General features: G+C 37.7%; 2 protein-coding genes across 17 annotated transcripts in view; one reads left to right on the top strand and one right to left on the bottom strand.

Moving 5' to 3' along the window:
• The window catches only part of MTMR3 (myotubularin related protein 3), a 131478-nt gene that overhangs the window by 53446 nt on the left and 56860 nt on the right, over positions 1–21172 (top strand). For all 14 annotated transcript variants that reach the window (XM_053669646.1, XM_053669647.1, XM_053669645.1 and 11 more), the window contains 2 exons: positions 18807–18859; positions 20852–20936. In XM_053669646.1, coding sequence (XP_053525621.1) covers positions 20934–20936 — 3 coding nt within the window. In that variant the 5' untranslated portion in view covers positions 18807–18859; positions 20852–20933. The remainder of the gene's footprint in view (positions 1–18806; positions 18860–20851; positions 20937–21172) is intronic.
• Positions 1–21172, bottom strand: part of LOC119055172 (uncharacterized) — a 116893-nt gene that overhangs the window by 1212 nt on the left and 94509 nt on the right. The window contains exons 4-5 of one of the 3 annotated variants that reach the window (XM_037153337.2): positions 13238–13307; positions 10794–12613 (exon numbers count right to left, since the gene is read on the bottom strand). In XM_037153337.2, the coding sequence (XP_037009232.2) occupies positions 12575–12613; positions 13238–13307 (109 nt within the window). In that variant the 3' untranslated portion in view covers positions 10794–12574. Of the gene's footprint in view, positions 1–525; positions 625–10793; positions 13308–21172 lie in introns of those variants that run through there. The other 2 variants (XM_053669658.1, XR_008392401.1) reach the window with 2 other exon arrangements.

Consider the following 21172-nt stretch of genomic DNA (forward strand, 5'->3'; position numbering starts at 1 on the left):
GTGTATTAGTTTTAGATAACTTAGAAATTGATTTTTGTGAAGAATATGGTGTGGTTTATATTATAATGTTATGAAAAATTAATATAGGTGAGTATTTTTGTCAAGAAGAAATCTGTGAAACTGAAATCTTTAAAAACTAAACTTTTTTCCTCCTATTAAGTATGCGATATTTAATAGGAGTATCCTATGTTCAGTTGGTACAGGAAATAGTAAGTAGAATGATTTGTATTTAAGTTACAGTAGTACCATAATTCTGTCTCTTTGGTTGTTTATAGAAACCCAATATACATTATTTAGTTATGGCATTATTAAAGAAATCAGGCTGAATGTGTGAACCATCTGATTTTGTATTTAGTACTTTTGGTTGCTGGTGAAAGAAACTGAATTAGAGATTAAACAGAAATTACAGGAGGGGAAGCTTTATTGGCTAAATACTGGAATAGTTCGCATAATTGAAGAACTGTGGCAGGCAGCTTTGGGACCTTGAGGACTGGAAGTGGGTATACGGTATCTCAAGTATTCTACCTTTCCACGTCTCTGGGCACTGGCGTGACTCTCTCAGTCTTGCTCTGCCTCATGTTTCTTCTCCCTTTTAGTGTCTCAGTAATACTTTCCATGGCACCCCTAGGCCAAAAGAAATAGCCAACAGTTCCATTTATTAAGTGCTTAGAGCTAAACAACTTGTTTCTAACAACATAGCTATTTGAAAAATTGATACAAAACATTTAATTTCAGTATGTATTCCCAATGAATAGTAAACAAATTCTTAAACCTTGTAATCAGATCAGACATTCTACTTTGGTGTACTGTTCCACATTGATTTTTACATGGTAATTTGTTTTTATAATAGGGACTGCTAAAACCCCTACTTCTTAAAGAAATGATGTCATTGAGAGGAAAGTTTTGTGAGCTAATGTCAAAATTTATGAATGATCTCAGATAGTCACTTGTGTAATCTGCTAATGCCAGTTTGCTGTTTCCCTTAAGAACTTTAAATAGTCTTGTATTGTCTCTGTGAATTTACGGGTTATCTAGTAGGAAAGAAGAATTTTGATTGGTCCCTTCTTGGATCATGTGGTTGAGGGAATAGTCTGTGATTTGGTCCACCTGGATTTACTCAGCCATTTTTATGCTTAGAAAGGCATAATATTCCATTGTCCATATATATCAGTTTACCTGTGTCTAGTCATTTAAAAATGATAAACAGTGACTGGGGAGATGAATACACCATACAGTGTACAGATGATTTTGTTGTAGGATTATGCGCCTGAAACCTGTAGAATTTTGTTAACCAATGTCACCCCAATAAATTCAATAAAAAGGAAAAAATACAAACCATATAAATTAACATCTTGTATAAGACGAGGTCTGTCTGGAAAACATCCAGCCATTGTTAATAGAATGAGAACAGTTTGTGCAACATTTATGTAAACTGGCAGACAAGGAGAGTGGACTGGAATGCACATGCATGAATAATGATGACTTCACTGTACTAGTCAGTGGGGACAGTAGACTGCCATTGAGTGAGCATGTGTACTTTGTGGCCATCACATTCAAAATGACTGAGTGAGTAGGGCAGTGAACCTGCATCAAATTTTGTGTTGAGCTTGAACATTCCTCTGCAGAAACTATTGGGATGAATCAGAAGGCCCACAGCCACAGGCAGCTGGTGATCGGCAGCTTCATCACAACAACATGCCCACTCATGTATCACATCTCATGCAGAGTTTTTTGGTGAAACATCAGATGTTGGAACATTTGAGTTTGGTAAAACTCAAATGTTGAGTAGGAAAATGACCTGTTTAGGATATCATAATCTGTCTAGTAAGACAGATAGAAATGTAAATAATTATAATGATATGTAGTAGGTATTACAAAATAAAGCTGTATTGAAAGTGCACTGTGAACTCTGCACTGAAACTTTCATAATGAAAGTAAGTTTTCAACAAAAGAATTGAAGAATACACAGGATTTATCCAAATGGATAAATCAGTATGAGTAAATCAGGCAAAGGTAAAAGCAGCCTCAGGTTGTTTATTCAGAATATGATTTTTTTAAGTAGGGATGTTTTAGGGAAACTTCTCTTGATGGGATGGGTTATGCCAGGTGATGCTAAAAGAGGAATTAACCAGAATCAGTTTTGCTCTAAGTTCAGTTCTAACTGAGTTACTTTGTTTCTTAGGTAATTGAAATCTAAATAAATTTAATTCAGCATGTTTGAGAACTAGTTTGCTGTACCAAATGGTGGTGACACTGGTGGCACGGACTACAAAGATGAAAATTGATATCCTGAACAGGTCATTTTCCTATTCAACATTTGAGTTTCACCAAACTCAACATCTGATGTTTCACCAAAAAACTCTGTGTAAGATGTGATGCGTGAGCAGGCATGTTGTTGTGATGAATTGTGGGAATTGGTATCAGATTTTGTTATTAGAAATGGAGTCACATGGTTTCTAGCCTCAAAGACCTAAGCAGACAAGCTTACCAATGGAGTAGTATTAAAAAAAAAGAAGACATGTTGAGGGATGGGGGTGGGCGGCCAGGGATTCTGTTTAGGACATGTAGAGTTCAGAGGTGCTGTACTGACAGTCCAGGGAACTCCGGTAGTCTGATACTGTGCTAACAGTGGCAGGCAGGGTTGGGAGCTCTGTGGTGGGAGCAGAAACCTTGAAGATACAGGCTTAATCATTCACTTGGGGGAAGGTCTGAATATTGTTGCATGTAGTACTGGTCAGATGTGCTTATGGGTTTCAAATAGGTCTTGGAAAAATAGGTCTTATGAAGAAAAACGAGAGAATAAAAGCAGTCCAAGGAAAGACAGTTATGTAGCAGTTTCTGTATGTAAAAGATTTGTACTAGGGTGCAGTGCAGTGTCACCCAAACCTCTCATTTGTGTATTACCTACATGATTTTTTGCAGTATCTGTATACTAAATGGGACTGCATCTTAAAATCAATGGTACGTTATAGTTGAATTAGCAAGTTTTTTTTTTGTAGTGGTGTGTAAATTTAATGGTTCATCTTGAATTCAGTGACATCTCAGAGTCAAAATGCAGAATATTGTTCCAGTGTTCATTAGCATAAATATATAGTTTATGGTTTTTAAAGGTTTTTTTCTATGTTCCATTTAAATCCATTTCAGATATCACCAATAATAAGTGTACCACACCATAGAAACACTGGTAATTGGAAAAATAACGGTATGCTGTAGAATATAGGGTTTAAGTTAGATGTTGAGTATGTATAAATTAATAGAAAAGAAAAAGTGTAACGTCTTTCCAAGGTCTTTACATTTCTGTGCATTTTGGCAGATGTAAGTCCTGACTAAAAACAGAAATAGAGAATGTGTGTCCAGTCACAGACCTTATGTTTACCAGAGAGCTTGAATATATGCATTATTCCTTATGCCTCTTTGAGACATTAGCTCCTTTGATAAACTATTTTCATTTTGGAAAATGCAAAGAAATATATGAATGCTTTAGATTATTAATAGTTATGTTCATATGCTTATTGGAAACTTGATAATTCCAATTACTTATTTGTGTGGAATTTTTTTCATGCTGAGTTGAATAGTATTTTAGTTTTTTATGTATAAAAATATACTCCATAGTGTATACAGAATAAGTTTATATTAGGCTGTATGTTTGAGAAGTTTTTCATTTTATTTTAGAGAATATTTTACCAGTATTTTAATGTATTTAGTATGAATAATTTAGACCATATACTTTCAGAAAAGCTCCTCCCCGCTGCTGATTAATGGGTTAAGCAAAATGATAGTTTAAGCATTTTATTAACTTAAGGTTTGTTTTTTTTCCAGTATTAGTTTTTCTGAGTTAATTTAAATTCAATACTATAATAACAACAAAAAAAAAGGGGGGGGAAAATAATCCATTAAACTTTTTTCTTATTAGCCTTGACTTGACTTAGTACTCTTACCCTCCTTTTCCTAAGTAAAGCATATTGATGAATTCTACTTTTTGACTTTCATGGAAAAGTTCCCTTTCTTCCTGTATTTGGTGGCAGTCACATGCATTCTGTTTAGGTGAGATAAATAGCAGTAGTAGTTTAAAAGGGTGGGTCAGTCTTTTTCTGGGGATTTGTTGAATTGTATGGTTTTAAAGGGATTCTTAAGAAGATGGTGTTAAGAAGACAGTTTCTGGTAGTTTTGTTAGTTTCTGGTTTTTGGCTATTTAATAATTGAGGAGAACTGCTTGGAAAGAGTAGGTATTTGAACTCACCATTTTAAACAAAGCCCACATTGTAGGGTGTGGTTATTGAAGGTTTTTGTTTTTGTTTTTGTTTTTTTATTGGCTTATTTAAAAAAAATGAGTAGCCCTCTACCTATTTACCTGTATGTAAATTTTAACCAGACCAGGAAAAGAGGGAATTTTTTTATTACACATAGCCTCTACTATTTGAATTTTGTCTTTCTTTTCTGAATGTACCTATTGGCTAGCTGGAGTGGACAATTTTTAATTGTGATGACAGCAGTCAAAAACTCAAATCTATTTTCATTGTTAAGTTGTATGCTTAAAGAATGAATTTGTATTTTTATGAAGCTTTCTAATACATAAAACTGAGTGGAGGGAGCCAAATCTTTGAAGAGTCTATTTATAGATGGAGAAAGGAACATTAAGAATCACAATATGTAATATTAATATACTACTAAGTAATATGCAGATTGGCTGTGTTTGGGATACTGATAGGTATTTTTTGAGTGTAGTTTACTCCAGAAATTTCCTAGAATTGCTGTTGAACATCTCAAGTACATAGACAAAATAGGAAAATTACTCTTATGTATACATGGACATACTCTTTCTATGGTAAATTGACCTTCAAAGTAAGTTGTCTTTCTAGAAAAGAAACATCTTATGTGCTGTGAGGGGACAAGGATTGGTGTAACGAAGGAAGAATTTGGGGATTCTGCTTTTTCTCCTTTAGGGCAGTGTCCAGAAGCAAAGCATATTAGAATAAGCAGTGTAAATTTGCAGGTTTCAAAATGACATTGGTATATTGAATTTTGCCTAATTTTTTAGTTGTCTTTTTAAAAGAAAAATGCATTTTTGGTCTTTGGTACATATTTCATTGATTAGTTTTCTTTTTCTATTCAGTACACAAGAAATCAAAGTTCATAATTTAAACCTTAGTAAAAATTTTGAGAACCCATTGTAAAACTGCCATCTTCATAGGAATTGGTCATTTAGGTGTTTGTCCAAGAAAATGCAGTTAAGATTTTATTCTTCGACCAGTAGGAGGCAGAGACAGATTCTGAAATTTCATGTTAGGAGATAATCATATGATACGTTAAGAGGAGCAGAAGTCATTACAAGATCTCTGGATATCTTTCTCTCCCCTTTCTCTCTTCTCTTTCTTCATTTAACCTATGAGGTGCGAGGGGAAATCTTTCCTCTTTAGGGGAAAGTTACTTTTTTTCTCTTTATCAATGTTAACTGAGAGTAAGTAGCAGGATATTAATAAGTGTACAGGAATTTGATTTCTCTTAATTTCCCAAAGGTGGACCTTAGAACTAGTCAAAAAAACAAAAGTCAGGAAACATTTTTCCTACAGTGGAGCTATTCTTCCTGATCTTTTTATTGCAATTATAAATATGGAACTGCCTGTGGCATTTAGATTAAATGGTCTTGCTTGACATTTAATTCAGTTAATTTCTAGTGATTTGAATCACTGGTTTTCCGTCATCTTAACAACCAAGACTTAAGTATTTTTTTTGCTTTCTGTTTCATTACAAGGTTTGTGTGTGTGTGTATTTTAGGAGCAAAGGAACATTCCTTCATCCAAGATGGTGAACTTAAATGCTGCCTTATAAAGTTAGATTTTAAATTCTTAATTTCAGTAGTATAATGATACCTACCTTGTGATTTTTTTTTAAATGGTGGACATGGAGGCTGAAAATAACATTGCAAATTACTCATAGAAAGTCCTTACAATTCTATTAATGACTTATTATATTTGAGTTAGTAGTACGAAGTGAATGTATTCTACATAGAAGTGGTTATAAAGTGGAGGTCAGAACACAAAGAGAAATTTTTACATTCTTAAAATTATTTTTTTCTTTTTATTTTTTAAATATGTTTTATTGATTATGCCATTACAATTGTTCCATTTCCCCCCTTCATTCCCCTCCACCCTGCATACTCCTTCCCCCACATTCCCCCCTTTAGTTCATGTCCATGTGTCACAAGTTCTTTAGCTTCTACATTTCCCATGTTATTCTCCCCCCTGTCTATTTTCTACCTACCATCTGTGCTACTTATTCTCTGTACCTTTTCCCCCCTCTCTCCTCCTCCCACTCCCCTGTTGCTAACCCTCCATGTGATTTCCATTTCTATGGTTCCACTCCTGATCTAGCTGTCTACTTAGTTTGCTTTTGTTTTAGGTGTGGTTGTTAATAACTGTGAGCTTGCTGTCCTTTCACTGTTCATATTTTTTACCTTGTTTTTCTTAGATAAGTCCCTTTAACATTTCATATAATAAGGGCTTGGTGATGATCAACTCCTTGAACTTAACCTTATCTGAGAAGCACTTTATCTGCCCTTCCATTCTAAATGAAAGCTTTGCTGGATAGAGCAATCTTGGAATATAGGTCCTTGCCTTTCATGACTTGGAATCCTTCTTTCCAGCCCCTTCTTGCCTGTAAGGTCTCTTTTGAGAAATCAGCTGACAGTCTGATGGGCACTCCTTTGTAGATGACTGTCCTCTTATCTCTTGCTGCTTCTAGAATTCTCTCCATTTTAATCTTGGCTAATGTAATGATGATGTGCCTTGGTGTGTTCCTCCTTGGGTCCAACTTCTTCGGGACTCTCAGAGCTTCCTGGACTTCCTGGAAGTCTATTTCCTTTGCCAGATTGGGGAAGTTCTCTTTTATTACTTGTTCAAATAAGTTTTCCACTGGTGGCTGTTCCTCTTCCCCTTCTGGTACCCCTATAATTCAGATGTTGGAACGTTTAAAGATGTCCTGGAGGTTCCTAAGCCTCTCCTCATTTTTTTGAATTCTCGTTTCTTTTTTTTTTTATTTAGTTATTTTTCAAGTACAGTTTTTTGTGTATTTTTCCCATCCCAGCCCCCCCCCCGTCCCGTGCTCCCCACTTCCCTCCCATCTCCACCCCCCCCAGCTCTCGTCCGTGTGTCCTTCACATTTGTTCCTCCAAATCCCTCCCCCCTTTCCCCCTTAAATTCCCTTTTCTCTCCCCTCTGGTTACTGTCCTCTTGTTCTCTATTTCAGTGTCTTTGTTTTTATTCTGCTTGCTTATTCATTTTGTTGTTTAGCTTTCTGTTAAAGGTGAGATCATATGGTGTTTGTCTTTCAACACCTGGCCTATTTCACTCAGCATAATGCTTTCTAGTTCCATCCATGTTGTTGCAAAGGGTAGTAGCTCCTTCTTTCTCTCTGCTGCATAGAATTCCATTGTGTATATGTACCACAATTTTTTGATCCATTCATTTACTGTCGGGCACCTAGGTTGCTTCTAACTCTTGGCTATTGTAAATTGTGCTGCTATGAATATTGTGGTGCATAGGTTCTTTGAAATTGATGTTTTAGGATTCTTAGGATATAATCCTAGCAGTGGAATTGCTGGGTCAAAAGGCAGGTCGATTTTTATTTTTCTGAGAAAATTCCATACTGTTTTCCCTAATGGTTGTACCACTCTGCAATCCCACCAACAGTGAACGAAGGACCCCTTTTCTCCACAACCTGTCCAACATTTGTTGTTTGTTGCTTTATTGATGATAGCCATCCTGATTGGTGTAAAGTGGTATTTCATTGTGGTTTTAATTTGCATCTCTCTGATAGCCAACGATATTGAGCATCTCTTCATGTGTCTCTGGATATTCTGTATGTCCTCCTTGGAGAAGTGTCTGTTCAAGTCCTTTTCCCATTTTTTAATTGGGTTATATGCCTTCTTAGAGTGGAGTCGTGTAAGTTCTTTGTATGTTTTGGAGATTAAACCTTTGTCTGAGGTATCATTGGCAAATATATTTTCCCATACAGTTGGTTGTCTTTTTAATATAATACTGTTTTCTTTAGCCACGCAGAAGCTTTTTATTTTGATGAGATCCCATTTGTTTATTCTTTCCTTTATATTCCTTGCTCTAGGGGACATATCAGTAAAAATGTTGCTGCGTGAAATATCTGAGATTTTCTTGCCGATGTTTTCCTCTAGAAATTTAATAGTGTCACGGCTTATATTTAAGTCTTTTATCCACCTTGAATTTATTTTGGTGTATGGTGTAAGCTGGTGCTCAAGTTTCATTTTTTTGCACGTAGCTGTCCAGTTCTCCCAACACCATTTGTTGAAGAGGCTGTCTTTACTCCATTTTATGTTATTGCCCCCTTTGTCAAATATTAATTGACTGTAGAGAGTTGGGTTGATTTCTGGGCTCTCTGTTCTGTTCCATTGGTCTGTGTGCCTGTTTTTATGCCAGCACCAGGCTGTTTTGATTACAGTGGCCTTGTAATACAGTTTGATAATCAGGTATTGTGATCCCTCCTACTTTGTTCTTCTTTCTCAAAAGTGCAGCTACTATTCGGGCTTGTTTATGGTTCCATATAAATTTTTGAAGTGTTTGCTCTATGTCTGTGAAATATGCCATTGATACTTTAATAGGTATTGCATTGAATCTGTATATTGCTTTGGGTAGTATGGACATTTTGATGATGTTAATTCTTCCAATCCATGAACAAGGTATATGTTTCCATTTGTTTGTGTCTTCCCTGATTTCTTTCTTCAGTACTGTGTAGTTTTCTGCATACAGGTCTTTTATCTCCTTGGTTAGGTTTATTCCCAGATATTTTATTTTTCTTTTTGCTATATTGAATGGGATTTTTTTCTTGATTTCTGCTTCTGCTGATTCATTGTTAGTATACAAAAATGCCTTTGATTTCTGGATATTGACTTTGTATCCTGCTGTTTTGCCAAACTCATTAATTAGTTCGAGCAGTTTTTTGGTAGAGTCTATACGATTTTCCATGTACACTGTCATGTCATCTGCAAACAGTGACAGTTTTGTCGTTTATTCATTCTTTTCTGTTTGATCATTTCCTTCTTCCTTCTGGTTCACTGCATTGATTTGAGTCCCAGATTTGTTTCCATCACTACTGGTTCCCTGTGCATTTTGCTTCATTTCACTTAGTGTAGCCTTCATTTTTTCATCTGAGACTAAAATCAACCAGTGAGCATCCTGATCACCAGTGTTTTGAACTGTGCATCTGATAGGTTGGCTATCTCTTGGTTGCTTAGAAGTATTAGCTCTGGGGCTTTGAGCTGTTCTTCTGCTTGAGCCATAATGTTTTGGTCTGTTTGCACCTGTTACATGTGAGGGACGGAGCCTTGGGTGTTCGCCAGGGTGGGGCAACCCAGTCGCTGGGTCATGACACCATATGTGGGGGCAAGGTCAGAGAGGGGCAATGGCGTTTTTCTGTTCTCTCTCAGATTTTGGTCCCCTCTGCCCCTTCCCACAAGCAAATTAGGCCCTTCTGGTGCTAGTGCCCAGATGTGTAATCTTGTGTACCCTCCAGAACCCTGTGGGTCTCTCCAACAAACTCTCTGTGAGCCTGGGAGCCTCTCCTGGTACCTCAACCCCCAAAAGTTTTTCCAATTGGTGCTTTTAGGCTTTATTTCCCATCACTGGGCCCCTGGGTTGCTTGGTCTGTCTCACTGACCATTTTTAAGCCTGCCTGATTTATCTGCACACGAATGTGTGACCACGGTCAGCCAGCCGCCTTGCACCCTCACTGGGTCTGCCCGTTGCCACTGCACGCCTGGGATATGCCAACCTCTGCCTGCGTGCCTGGGTCGGTCTGGCCACTTTTTCCTGCGCAACCCGCTGTGATAGCCACTGACTTCGCCCCTCTTACCGGTCTGGATGAATGGTTCATTGTTGTCAGACTTCGGTACAGTTCAATTTTCTCTCTGTTTTGGTTGTGTTCTGGTTTTTAAATATTTGTTGTTCATAAACTTGGTTGTGCAAGAAGGTATAGTGTTTCTTCCTACGCCTCCATCTTGGCTGGAAGTAACATTATTTAATTGTTTTTTTTTTTGAAGATTGTATGTGATCTTTAGTTTTAATTGTTTTGTTCACCACCAGAAATATCTTCACCAAGACTTTGTGTGTGATTTATGCTTTTCCCCCTTCTCACCCCTTGCATAAGGATTAAGTTTAAAAGGAAAAATTCTTGTAAAATGAGTGATTTTAAAAGGTATAGATCAAATTTGCTGATGATGCTTTGATCACAGTTAATCTTTTCTGAGAACATAGTTAGGCTTCCTTTTGCTTACTTGAGATGCAAAATGCAAGAAGGTACACCTGCACTTGTAACTAAATCTTAATATTTAAAAATGCTAGAGCAGCCCTGGCTGGTGTGGATTGAACACTGGACTGTGAAGCAAAGGGTTGTTGGTTCAGTTCCCAGTCACGGCACATGCCTGGGTTGCTGGCCAGGTCCCCCAGTAGGGGGGAGTGCAAGAGGCAACGACACACTGATATTTTTCCCCCTCTCTTTCTCTCTCCCTTCCCCCTCTCTAAGAATAAAGAAAGAAAGAAAAAAAAGAAAGAAAATCTTTTTAAAAAAATGCTAGAGCACAATTACAGTACTTTGCCTTTGACTTCTCAGATTTTGGGGTATTTTAGCCACCTAAATGAAGACAAATGATCTTAAGTGTTGATCGCTCACCACCTATTTGAAATTCTCTTGCAGAACCTCATTTGAGGGATGTATTCAGAACTTCTCCCACACTAAAACAAAATAAAACAAAACAAAACCTATGTCTGCACTTACCCCCGGCCGCCCCCCCCCCCCGGCCCCAGGCCTAATGAACCACACTGTATACTACTAATGTAGTCTATAGTCACAGAATTACCAAGATCTTCGGTCATTATCTATTGAAATGAAGATTTTACTTGTTATAGTGGATATTATTATAGTGTTGCTGGTTCAAGAGACTTTTTAACCAGTAAAAGACTTTTTGATACGGAGTGTGATTATAACATGGAGTTCAGCTGATGATTTCTGAAAACATACTGGATTTTGTTTTTCAAGGAGAAGGTTGTGTTTATTGCTTAGGAAATGATAATATTTTAGCTGTTTATCTGTGTCCTGCAGCTGGCAGAGGAATGCTAGTACGCTGATCATGAATTTGCCTTTGGATATCTGAAAACTCAGACTTTACTTAGCGTTTCCAAAAGAGGTAGACCCTGGCTGGTGTGACTCAGTGGATTGAGTGCAGCCCTGAGAAACAAAGAGTCACTGGTTCGATTCCCTGTTAGGGCTCGTGCCTGGGTTGCCCCTAGTTGCGGGGAGTGGGAGAGGCAACCACACATTGATGTTTCTCTTCCTCTTTTTCTCCTTTCCTTCCTCGCTCTCTAAAAATAAATAAATAAAGTCTTTTTAAAAAGTAATTTAAAAAACAAAAGAGGTAGAAAAGAGATGCAGGGTTTTTTCCTCCTTGTTTGGGGCTCTCACAGTCAGAACACTGCCTCAATTTCATATTTATTGTTCCTTTTTATCTTTTTCAAAGCATGGTTCTAATAAGTAGGGGGGAAAGGTCACAGTGAGTGCATTCAGCCTGTGAAATATTCCAGTTTACACTGGAGTTGTAGCTCCATAAGGGTAGGAACTTTGTTTTTGTTCACCGCTGCATCCCCAGTGCCTAGAATAATGCTGATCACCTGAAAATATGTTGTCAAGTAATTGAATCTCCACCATAATGAAGTTAGGATAGGTGAATGCATCTGTGCTTTTGGAAGTTTCCTTGTTTCTATTTTCATTTGTAGTTCACTTCAATAGCAATTGTTTTAGAAAACCTGAGGTTTGGGCTCCTACTCAGGGAGTAAGACCAAGCCACAGTAGTCTTATTCAGCTAATAAATGCTTGAGTTTTGGTTACTGCTGGTGATTAAATCGTCTTCCCACCATGGAATAATTTTACCCAACATACCATAGAATCTGAGTTTGAGAAAGTCTATCATCCATCAGATATATAAAGAGTTATTAGGTATAAATAAACAAACTCTAAAGCTGAAAACCTTGCCCAGAGTAGTGACAGTTGTGAAGCTATTTCTTAAAGTTTAACACCTCTGAATTATTTTGTATTGCTTCCACACTCAAGTTTGCTATGAATGTTTCTTAATATGCAGTACATATGTAAGAACAGCCATTTCTTTTACATTGAAAATAACAATTCTTTAAAATTATTCAGTGTTGCCTTCTGAATGTTTTGAAGTCTTAATTACCTTGCATTTGAAAGTGAGACAGAACTATGCAAAAAAATAGTTTATTGTTCTTTTGAAGTTAAAATGCACCTTAGTAAAAAAAAAAAAAAAGTACAGCTTAATACACCTCCCCTGCCTCTCCTCCCCCACATACACAATTTTGTAGTTTGGATTCTTTTATTATAGAAATGGCCCAAAGTCATGTGCCGCTTTGCCATTGTTGTAGCTGATATGGTAGGTGGCATACAGGTGATCCAAGCACATAAGGCTGTTTCTGATAGGTGTCCATTCCTTCTTGGCTTTCTCAGGGCCTCCCTGCCCTTCCTCTGAGTCATTACTTCATTATCTTCCATAAAGGGATTTTGTGTTAGGTTTTCCTGTCTAATGCAGTTTCACAGTGATATCCTATATTATCTATTTAATATTCAAGAATACTTATTTTTATTCATTAGGGTTTTCTCTTACAATAGATAAAATCCTATCCAGTCACAGTATAATATGTGACTGTAAAAGTTTTATCTCTTATTTCAGGTAACTTCAGATATTTTTTTAAACCCCCCTTGGAGATGAAACTTAAGGATGACCATGATTAACCTCTGCCCCACCACACTGCCCTGGCTGTCTCTATTCATTAACGCTTAATGTGTTTAAGACATGTGTAATTAGACACTTTAGGTTGCTTAGATTTAACATAACCACTTTACATTCTACCTCTTCAATGTGAATATTCAAGGTCACTCAAACATAATTGCTCTTAGCTTCTGAGGGTTACGTGACTTATATCATGGGATACCCACTGGTGCTGTGGGAAGGTAACTCGGGGCACCGGGGATTTTGTTTCAGACTCGTGGCCTTTATCTAGTAGTGAATAGTCCTAAGAGGTGTGGACAGCTTTAAATTTTTGTTGGAAATGTTTCACAATTAACATACTGTTTGCTACCAAGTAGGTGTTTGATTATGGCCTAGGGTGACAGTTATCAAGGTGAGTCATTACAGCAGACCTACCTGAACGTTTTCATTGTGTGGAATCAGCCTGCTGTTTGGTTCACCTCTTGGAACTTTCAGCCTGTGGAAACTTAACCAGACACTTTTGTTTTAATGGACTGCTCATATCTTTGACAGAATAAATTACCAAGTAATTTCTAAAACATATCAGATGATTTTTACAATAGATATAGGGATTTTCTTTAATTAAATCTAGCACCATCAATTCATTCTTGCCCCTAGACTTAATTTCTCTATTGAATTTAATGCCATTTTTTCTCTTATTACCTACTGGGCATACATCTACCTGGGAGGTGCCTTTAAAGTCAACATGTCTTAGCTGGCACTGCTTCCTTGGAAGCTACACTTTATTATTTTTTTTTAATTTATTTTTTTATTGATTATGCCATTACAGTTGTTCTATTCCCCCCTTCATTCCCCTCCACCCTACCCCCCCGTTCCCACCATTACCCCCCCTTTAGTTTATGACCATGTGTCTCAAGTTCTTTAGATTCTATATTTCCCATACTATTCTTGCCCCCCACTCTATTTTCTATCTACTGTCTATGCTACTTATTTTCTGTACCTTCTCCCCCCCTTCTCCTCCTCCTCCTCCCACTTCCCTGTTGCTAACCCTCCTTGAGATCTTCATTTCTATGTTTCCACTCCTGATCTAACTGTCCTTTTAGTTTGCTTTTGTTTTAGGTGTGTTTGTTAATTGTGAGTTTGCTGTCCTTTCACTGTTCATGTTTTTTTAACTTCTTTTTCTTAGGTAAGTCCCTTTAACATTTCATATGATAAGGGCTTAGTGTTGATGAACTCCTTGATTTTGATCTTATCTGAGAAGCACTTTATCTGTCCTTCCATTCTAAATGAAAGTTTTGCTGGATAGAGCAATCTTGGATGTAGGTCTTTAGATTTCATGACTTGGAATACTTCTTTCCAGCCCCTTCTTGCCTGTAAGGTCTCTTTTGAGAAATCCGCTGACAGTCTGATGGGAACTCCTTTGTAGGTGACTGTCCCCTTATCTCTTGCTGCTTCTAGGATTCTCTCCTTCATTTTAATCTTGGCTACTGTAATGATGATGTGCCTTGATGTGTTTCTTCTTGGGTCCAACTTCTTTGTGACTCTCTGAGCTTTCTGGATTTCCTGGAAGTCTATTTCCTTTGTCAGATTGGGGAAATTCTCCTTTATTATTTGTTCAAATAAGTTTTCCACTGGTGGCTGTTCCTTTTCCTCCTTCTGGTACCCCTATAATTCGGACGTTGGAGCGTTTAAAGATGTCCTGGAGGTTCCTAAGCCTCTCCTCGTTTTTTTGAATTCTTGCTTCTTCACTCTTTTCTGTTTGGCCATTATTTGCTTTTTTCTGGTCCACTCCATTGATTTGAGTCCCAGTTTCCTTTTCATCGCTATTGGTTTCCTGTGCAATTCCATTCATTTCAATTAGTTTAGCCTTCATATGTTTCTCTAATTTGTGGCTATAATCAACCAGTTCTGTGAGGATCCTGATGACCAGCGTTTTAAACTGTGTGTCTGAGAGTTTTGCTATTTCTTCATCGCTTAGATTTATAGGCTCTGGGGCTTTGAGATCTTCTTGAGCCATTTTTGGTCTGTTCGCGCCTGTTAAGTATGAGGAGCGGAGCCATGGACTCCCAGGTTGCTGGGTTCCGACGCTGTATGTGGGGGTGTGGTCAGAGCGGGGAAAATGGCGGCCCCCTCTGCTGTTTCACGCCACTGGATGAGGAGCAGAGCCTTAGGTGGTTCACCAGGGCCGGGCCACTCAGAGTGGCTGGGTTATGACGCTGTATGTGGAGGCGGGGTCAGAGCGGGGAGATGGTGGCACCCTCCGCTGCTGCTCGCCTTGGGGACCCACTGGGTCCTGTCCAATCGCCCACTCCCTCGCTTGTCTGTCCACGCATGAATGCGCGACCACAGTCAACCCGCAGCCCTGCTCCCTCGCTGTTTCCCGAGGTCGCTCCGCTCACTGGGTCTCTCACTAGGTCCAACCCTGCGCCTGGATTCCGCGCACCTTGAGTCCGTCTGACCGAGTTTTCCTGTGCAACCCTGCTCCACCAGCTGCTGGTTTTGCCCCTTACTGGTCAGGCTGAAGAATTCGTTTTTAACAGACTTCCGAAAAGTTCAATTTTCTGTGTTCTGGCTGTGTTTTCTGTTGCTAATATTTAGTTGTCGCTAAACTTGGTTGTGTGAGAAAGCACAGCGTCTCCACCTGTGCCTCCATCTTGGCGGAAGTCTGATACACTTTATTTCTTAATGATATTGTCTGTATTCTACTTGCCACAGGCCTTAACATTTGCAGTTAAGTTCTGACAACTTGCTGTGCTTTTTGGGGGGCACGGTCTATTTCTAATCAGTTACCAAGTTCAACCAATTAATGGTTTCACTTTGGTCTCCTCCTCTATATTTTATTGGGCCCTTTGCAGTTTATATCTGATTTACTAGTTCATCCTAAGTGATTTTCCCCACAAACCATTCTGCCTGCTTCTTTCTGCTGTTTAACACCACAACTTGTGTATTATTAGTCTCCTGCTCATGAAGCTTTTGGTTTCCCACCATTGAATGAAATCTAGACTCCTTAGCCTGGCATTCAAACTCTATACTTGGGTCCTATCTTTCTACTCTTCCTGAACACTCTCTTGATAGTCTGACCTGTTTATCTATTTCTCAAAAATGTGCTTTCTTCCCACTGTGGTATTAATAGCTATCCTCTCTTGAATTACTTCTGTCCCTTCTTTCTTTTTATTTAAGATCCACCCAGTTTTAAGATCCATTTGACAGTCTCCATTTCCTGTGAAGCTTCCCTCTGAATTGTGAGCTCATTCGTATCATTGGATGGTTAAACTCAACAGTACTCCAACACTTCTTGGATTATAATGAGCTATGTCTCATCATGTTCTGAATGTACAGGAGTCTCCCTTTACCTGCAGTTTTGCTTTCTGTGGTTTCAATTATCTGTGATCTGAATTACCTGGGGTCAGCTGCAGTCTAAAAATATTAAATGGAAAATTCCAGAAATAAACAATTCATAAGTTTTAAATTGCACACTGATCTGAGTAGCATGATGAAATCTCAAGTCATCCTGCTCTGTCCTGCCTGGGCTGCAGACCATTCCTTTGTCCAGCATATCCACATGCTATCTGTGCATACTACCTGACCCTTAGTCACTTAGTAGCCATCTCCGTTATCAGATCAGTTGTTGAGGTATCACAGTTCTTGTATTCACATAACCCTTACTTTACTTAATAATGTATCCAAAGCACAAGAACAGTAATGCAGGCAGTTTGGATATGCCAAAGAGAAACCATAGAGGGCTTCCTTTAAATTAAAAGGTGTGTATATGTTGGAAAAAACTGTATGTAGGGTTCGGTACTGTCCATGGTTTTACGCAGTCCACTAGGGGTCTTAGAATATATATCCTCAGATAAGGGAGACTACCGTAATATTTTTCTAAGTGGAATGTGCCTTCACATAACTATTTTATGTGTGTGTAAGGACAGAGAACAAACATCTGTTCCTTTTTTTTTCAGTTACAGTTTACATTTAATATTATTTAGTATTAGTTTCTGATGTACAGCATAGTGGTTAGATAGTCATGTACTTTACAGAGTATTCCCCCTGATGAAGTACCCACACATAGTTATTATAATATTATTGGCTATATTCTCTATGCTGTAGTTTACATTTTTGTGGTTATTCTGTAACTATGAATTTGTACTTCTTAATCCCTTCACCCTTTTCACCCAGTCCCCAACCCCCTGCCTCTCTGTCAGTCATCTCTTCTCTATATTTATCAGTCCGTCTCTATTTTGTTTGCTCATTTATTTTGTTCTTTAGATTCCACCTACAAGTGGGATAATATGGTATTGGTCTTTCTCTGACTGACTTATTTCACTTCGCATAATACCCTCTAGGTCCATCCATACTGTCATAAACTAACATCTGTTCTTTTTAACAAATGTTTAATTCTTTTAAAGTAAAATCAGGATAATTTAATGTACCTACAGACATAATTTTTAAAATTCGATAATAACCTTAATATAATACAAAGGAAAAACAAAAGAAAAAAACTTGTATTTCAGTATTCAAATACTCACAAAAAATTATACTCTAGTAAGAAAAGTTCTTAGAAATTTACAAATCCTCAACTTTTCTGCTGTACTGTGTTGTTTCTTCTTAAACAATTTAATAAGACTGGTCTTGACACTTAATGTAGTTTGTATCTGAAGTTACAGATTATGAATAGCTTTATTGCATATCCAGTACAGTATGTGATTAATATGACATGAGTTAAAAATTTTAAATTAAGAATTACTGGGAGCCAAAAATACTGCTTGTAAAATAGGGCACTTTTATTATTGCATGGGTGGGTCTCCCTTTTATGGTTCTTACTAAGTTAAAAAAATTCTAGAGGTTAAGGGAATAATGTGCTGTGCTGGCAGACTCCTCCATTTTGGGATTTGGATATTTTGTACAGTCTTATTCACATATGTGCCTTTATGTCACATAATCAGTCAGCCCCAAAGGATGAGTTGTCTGCAAATGCTGAGAGACATTCTTACAAAAGGAATCGGGGATTACGTCTTTTTCTATTTTTTACGATTTTATTTATTTATTTTTAGAGAGAGGGTAAGGGAGGGAGAAAGAGAGGGAAAGAAACATCCATGTGTGATTGCCTCTCACGTGCCCCCTACTGGGGACCGGGCCTGCAACCCAGGCCTGTGCCCTAGACTAGGAATTGAACTGGTGACCTTTTGGTTCACAGGCCAGCACTGAGCCCCAACCAGCTAGGGCAGGTGATTAGGTCTTTTATTTCTGTAAAGGTCAGATTGTTGCCTAGTTGTGACAATAATTCTTTGTATTTAGGCTGTACCCTCACCGTCATTACACCACCCCCAACCAGTCCTTTACTTATATATAAAAGATCCCTCCATAGAAGCCAATTACATATTAAACTACAAAGTCTAAGTGTAGGTTTCTTGTAATCATAGTTTTTCTTTTTTTGTTTTTAAATCTTCACCAAAGGACATGCTTACTGATGTGAGAGAGAAACATCAATCTGTTGCCTCTCTTACGTGCCCTGACCTGGACCGAACTGGCAACCTAGGCATGTGCCCTTACCAGGACTTGAACTCAGGACACCTCAGTTTATGGATTGATACTGCAACCAATTGAGCCACACTGGCAAGGGATTGTAATCATAGTTTATTGAACTATGATTGTACTGTGCTTGTACTGTAGTGGCAGAGGTTGAGTGAGAAGCCATCAGAATGATGCTTAATTGATTGAGGAAAACCTTTAAGTAGGAGTATCTGTAGGTTCCTGGAAAATTCTGCTTGTGCAGTTCTGCAGTTTCTAAAGGTGTGCTGAGGTCTGATTTCACCCATTTTGTGCAATTAAACAAGTTCTAAAATTTGCAGTTCATTAAATAGTCTACATTGTAACAATTTAAAAAATAATGTATTATCCTGACATTCTAACTTGTAGAGAAAAGTCTTGAGGGCAGATATAAGTAGTTTAACTTGATTCTTAGGATATTCTTCTTTGTATAAAACTACTGGTTTTTCTTTTGCAGATTTTCTTGTGAAACCTTCTAGTAGAAAAAGTTCCTTGGACAAACTTCCTTTGGTAAGTTAGTTTGCTTTCTCCTGCCACACCACCCTCATTGTGTTGTTTTGAGGCAGCTCAAGTGAATTTACAGATACATTTTGGGGATCTGTTTGTCCATGTACGCAATTATTTAGATGAGCTCTTATATGTTCACTTTAATGTTAAATCTTCAAACATGTTTTTACTAGGACTCAAGCAAGATTGCATTTTTCAACTGTGCCATAATACAATGTGTTATGCCTAGAAACTCATATATAAGTGGAGATTAAATGAGCTGTAGCTCTAATCTTTTGTTTCATATAGACAGTCCTTAATAATGTGGACTTCTTTTAAATTGAAACTGATTCTTGTTTTGAATTTTCATAAATTGTTATATATCTGTATAAAAACCAAGGCCTTATTACTAAACTTAGTGATACTAATCTGATGTTTAACTAGAAAACCAGTTCTAAGAATTTGTTAGTTCTGCCCTAGCTGGTGTAGTTCAGTGGACTGAGCATGGGCCTGTGAAGTAAAGAGTCACCAGTTTGATTCCAGTCAGGGCACATGCGTGGGTTGCAGGCCAGGTCCCCCGTAGGGGACACATGAGAGGCAACCGCACATTGATGTTTCTCTCCCACTCTTCTCCTTTCCTTCCCCTCTCTCTAAAAATAAATGAATAAAATCTTTTTTAAAAGAGAGATAAGTGGATAGTCATTAAAAATGTGTTAGTTCAAAAAAAATGTGTTAGTTCTCTCCTCAGTGTGAATATTAATTTCAGAATACTTTCCATATCCTTATGCTTTTATTCCATCTTTATTCTGTACTGTATTCTAAATCAAGCCACCTTTCTCCTTCTGTAATTGTCTCCTGATTCTCTTTTTATTCTTTTTGTTCTTTAATCCAGTTATTACACAGTAGCCAGAATGATCTTAAAATCAAATTATGTCACTCTGCTGTTTAAAACCTGTCAGTGGCTCACCATCACACTTGAAAGATAGTTTATACTCCTGTCTATCTTCTGTACTGGAATATAAGCTCTTTAGTACAGAAACTAGCACAGTGTTGTATTGTCTGACACATACTAGGTTCTCTGGTTTTAACCGACTGACTGACCTAAAGTGCAGCTCACCATTTTAGTCTTTCTTTGGTGCAGAAATGGAAGGTTCCTACTGTGTTTCTGATACCTCCTCCCACAACAGTCTAGTCTGTTCCCAGCCAGTAGTCAGAGGCATTCTTTAAAGTAAGTCTCCTGTGCTACTGTGCTCACAGCTATGCAAAGCTCCACATGTCCTGGGCCCTACTGCTTCTTTATTGTCCTTTGTTCCTTCACACTGGTCTGAAAGAGCTTACTTTGAATATTGAATCCCAGACTCCCTAAAATATCCTGTATTCATGAAAGTTTAGCAAACCAGAAATGCTGGCTTTGCATGAAAATATTTTTTAAGGCAACTTCTTAAAGATGATAGTGCTCTTTAAGTTTGTCTTTATGTTTCTAGTTGGGTAATCCTTCCCAACCCCTTTTGTTGTTTGTAAAAACCTGGTAAAGGTATTAACACAGTTTATGTGAATTTTCAGATAAGTTTAGAATATTGGGGAAATAACACAATTTTTTATATTTTGCCTACTAAGCCAGTTTGGGTCTCACAGATAGAAGGATCCATTCTGATTTACAGATAAAATGTTCCATAGTATTAGAAGAATATTGTTTTTGTGCTTGCATGTTGGTTTTAATTATTGCCGTATTATTTTCATCCATGGTCTCTAACATTTTACATATTACTAGCAACATTAAGAATATGGACCCTTGTTACTTATTAGCTCTAATAAGTTGGGCCCAGGAGGATTTTCACAAAAGCATATGGAGTTTGCATTTGACTAGTGAAGATTGGCTGGGTAATATTCAACTTTTTCTTGGCTGACTCTGGTCAGGTCTTTGTGTCTATGTACATGTAGTTCCTTTAATTAGGGTATGACCACATAGGGGGAAATTGCCAATTTTGTCCCTTTCCCCCCCCACTCTTTTTAAAGATCCAGGCATAAAGGAAAGAAAAGCTTTGGTAGACACTGAAGAGGAGACGGGGATTTATCCTCCTAATCTGGGCCTCCTGTCATGGTAAGTAAATAAAACATTGGAATTGAACTCTTATCTTGACAACTAAGTGAACATTAATATACCCACACTTAACCCATTTTTGTTGTTGTAATAAATCATTTCACTTTTCCTTTCCTAGACTCTTTTCTTGTGTCCTTCTTTCATTATTTACTTAATAGTATAGTTATAGAGTATTATAATGTATTAAAACCTTTTCATTTCCATTAACTTTAATTCTGTGAGTTAGATACTATCTC

Source organism: Artibeus jamaicensis, unplaced genomic scaffold (assembly GCF_021234435.1).
Source record: "Artibeus jamaicensis isolate MK-2021 breed Jamaican fruit bat unplaced genomic scaffold, CSHL_Jam_final contig_525, whole genome shotgun sequence".
NCBI classification, from domain to species: Eukaryota; Metazoa; Chordata; class Mammalia; order Chiroptera; family Phyllostomidae; genus Artibeus; species Artibeus jamaicensis.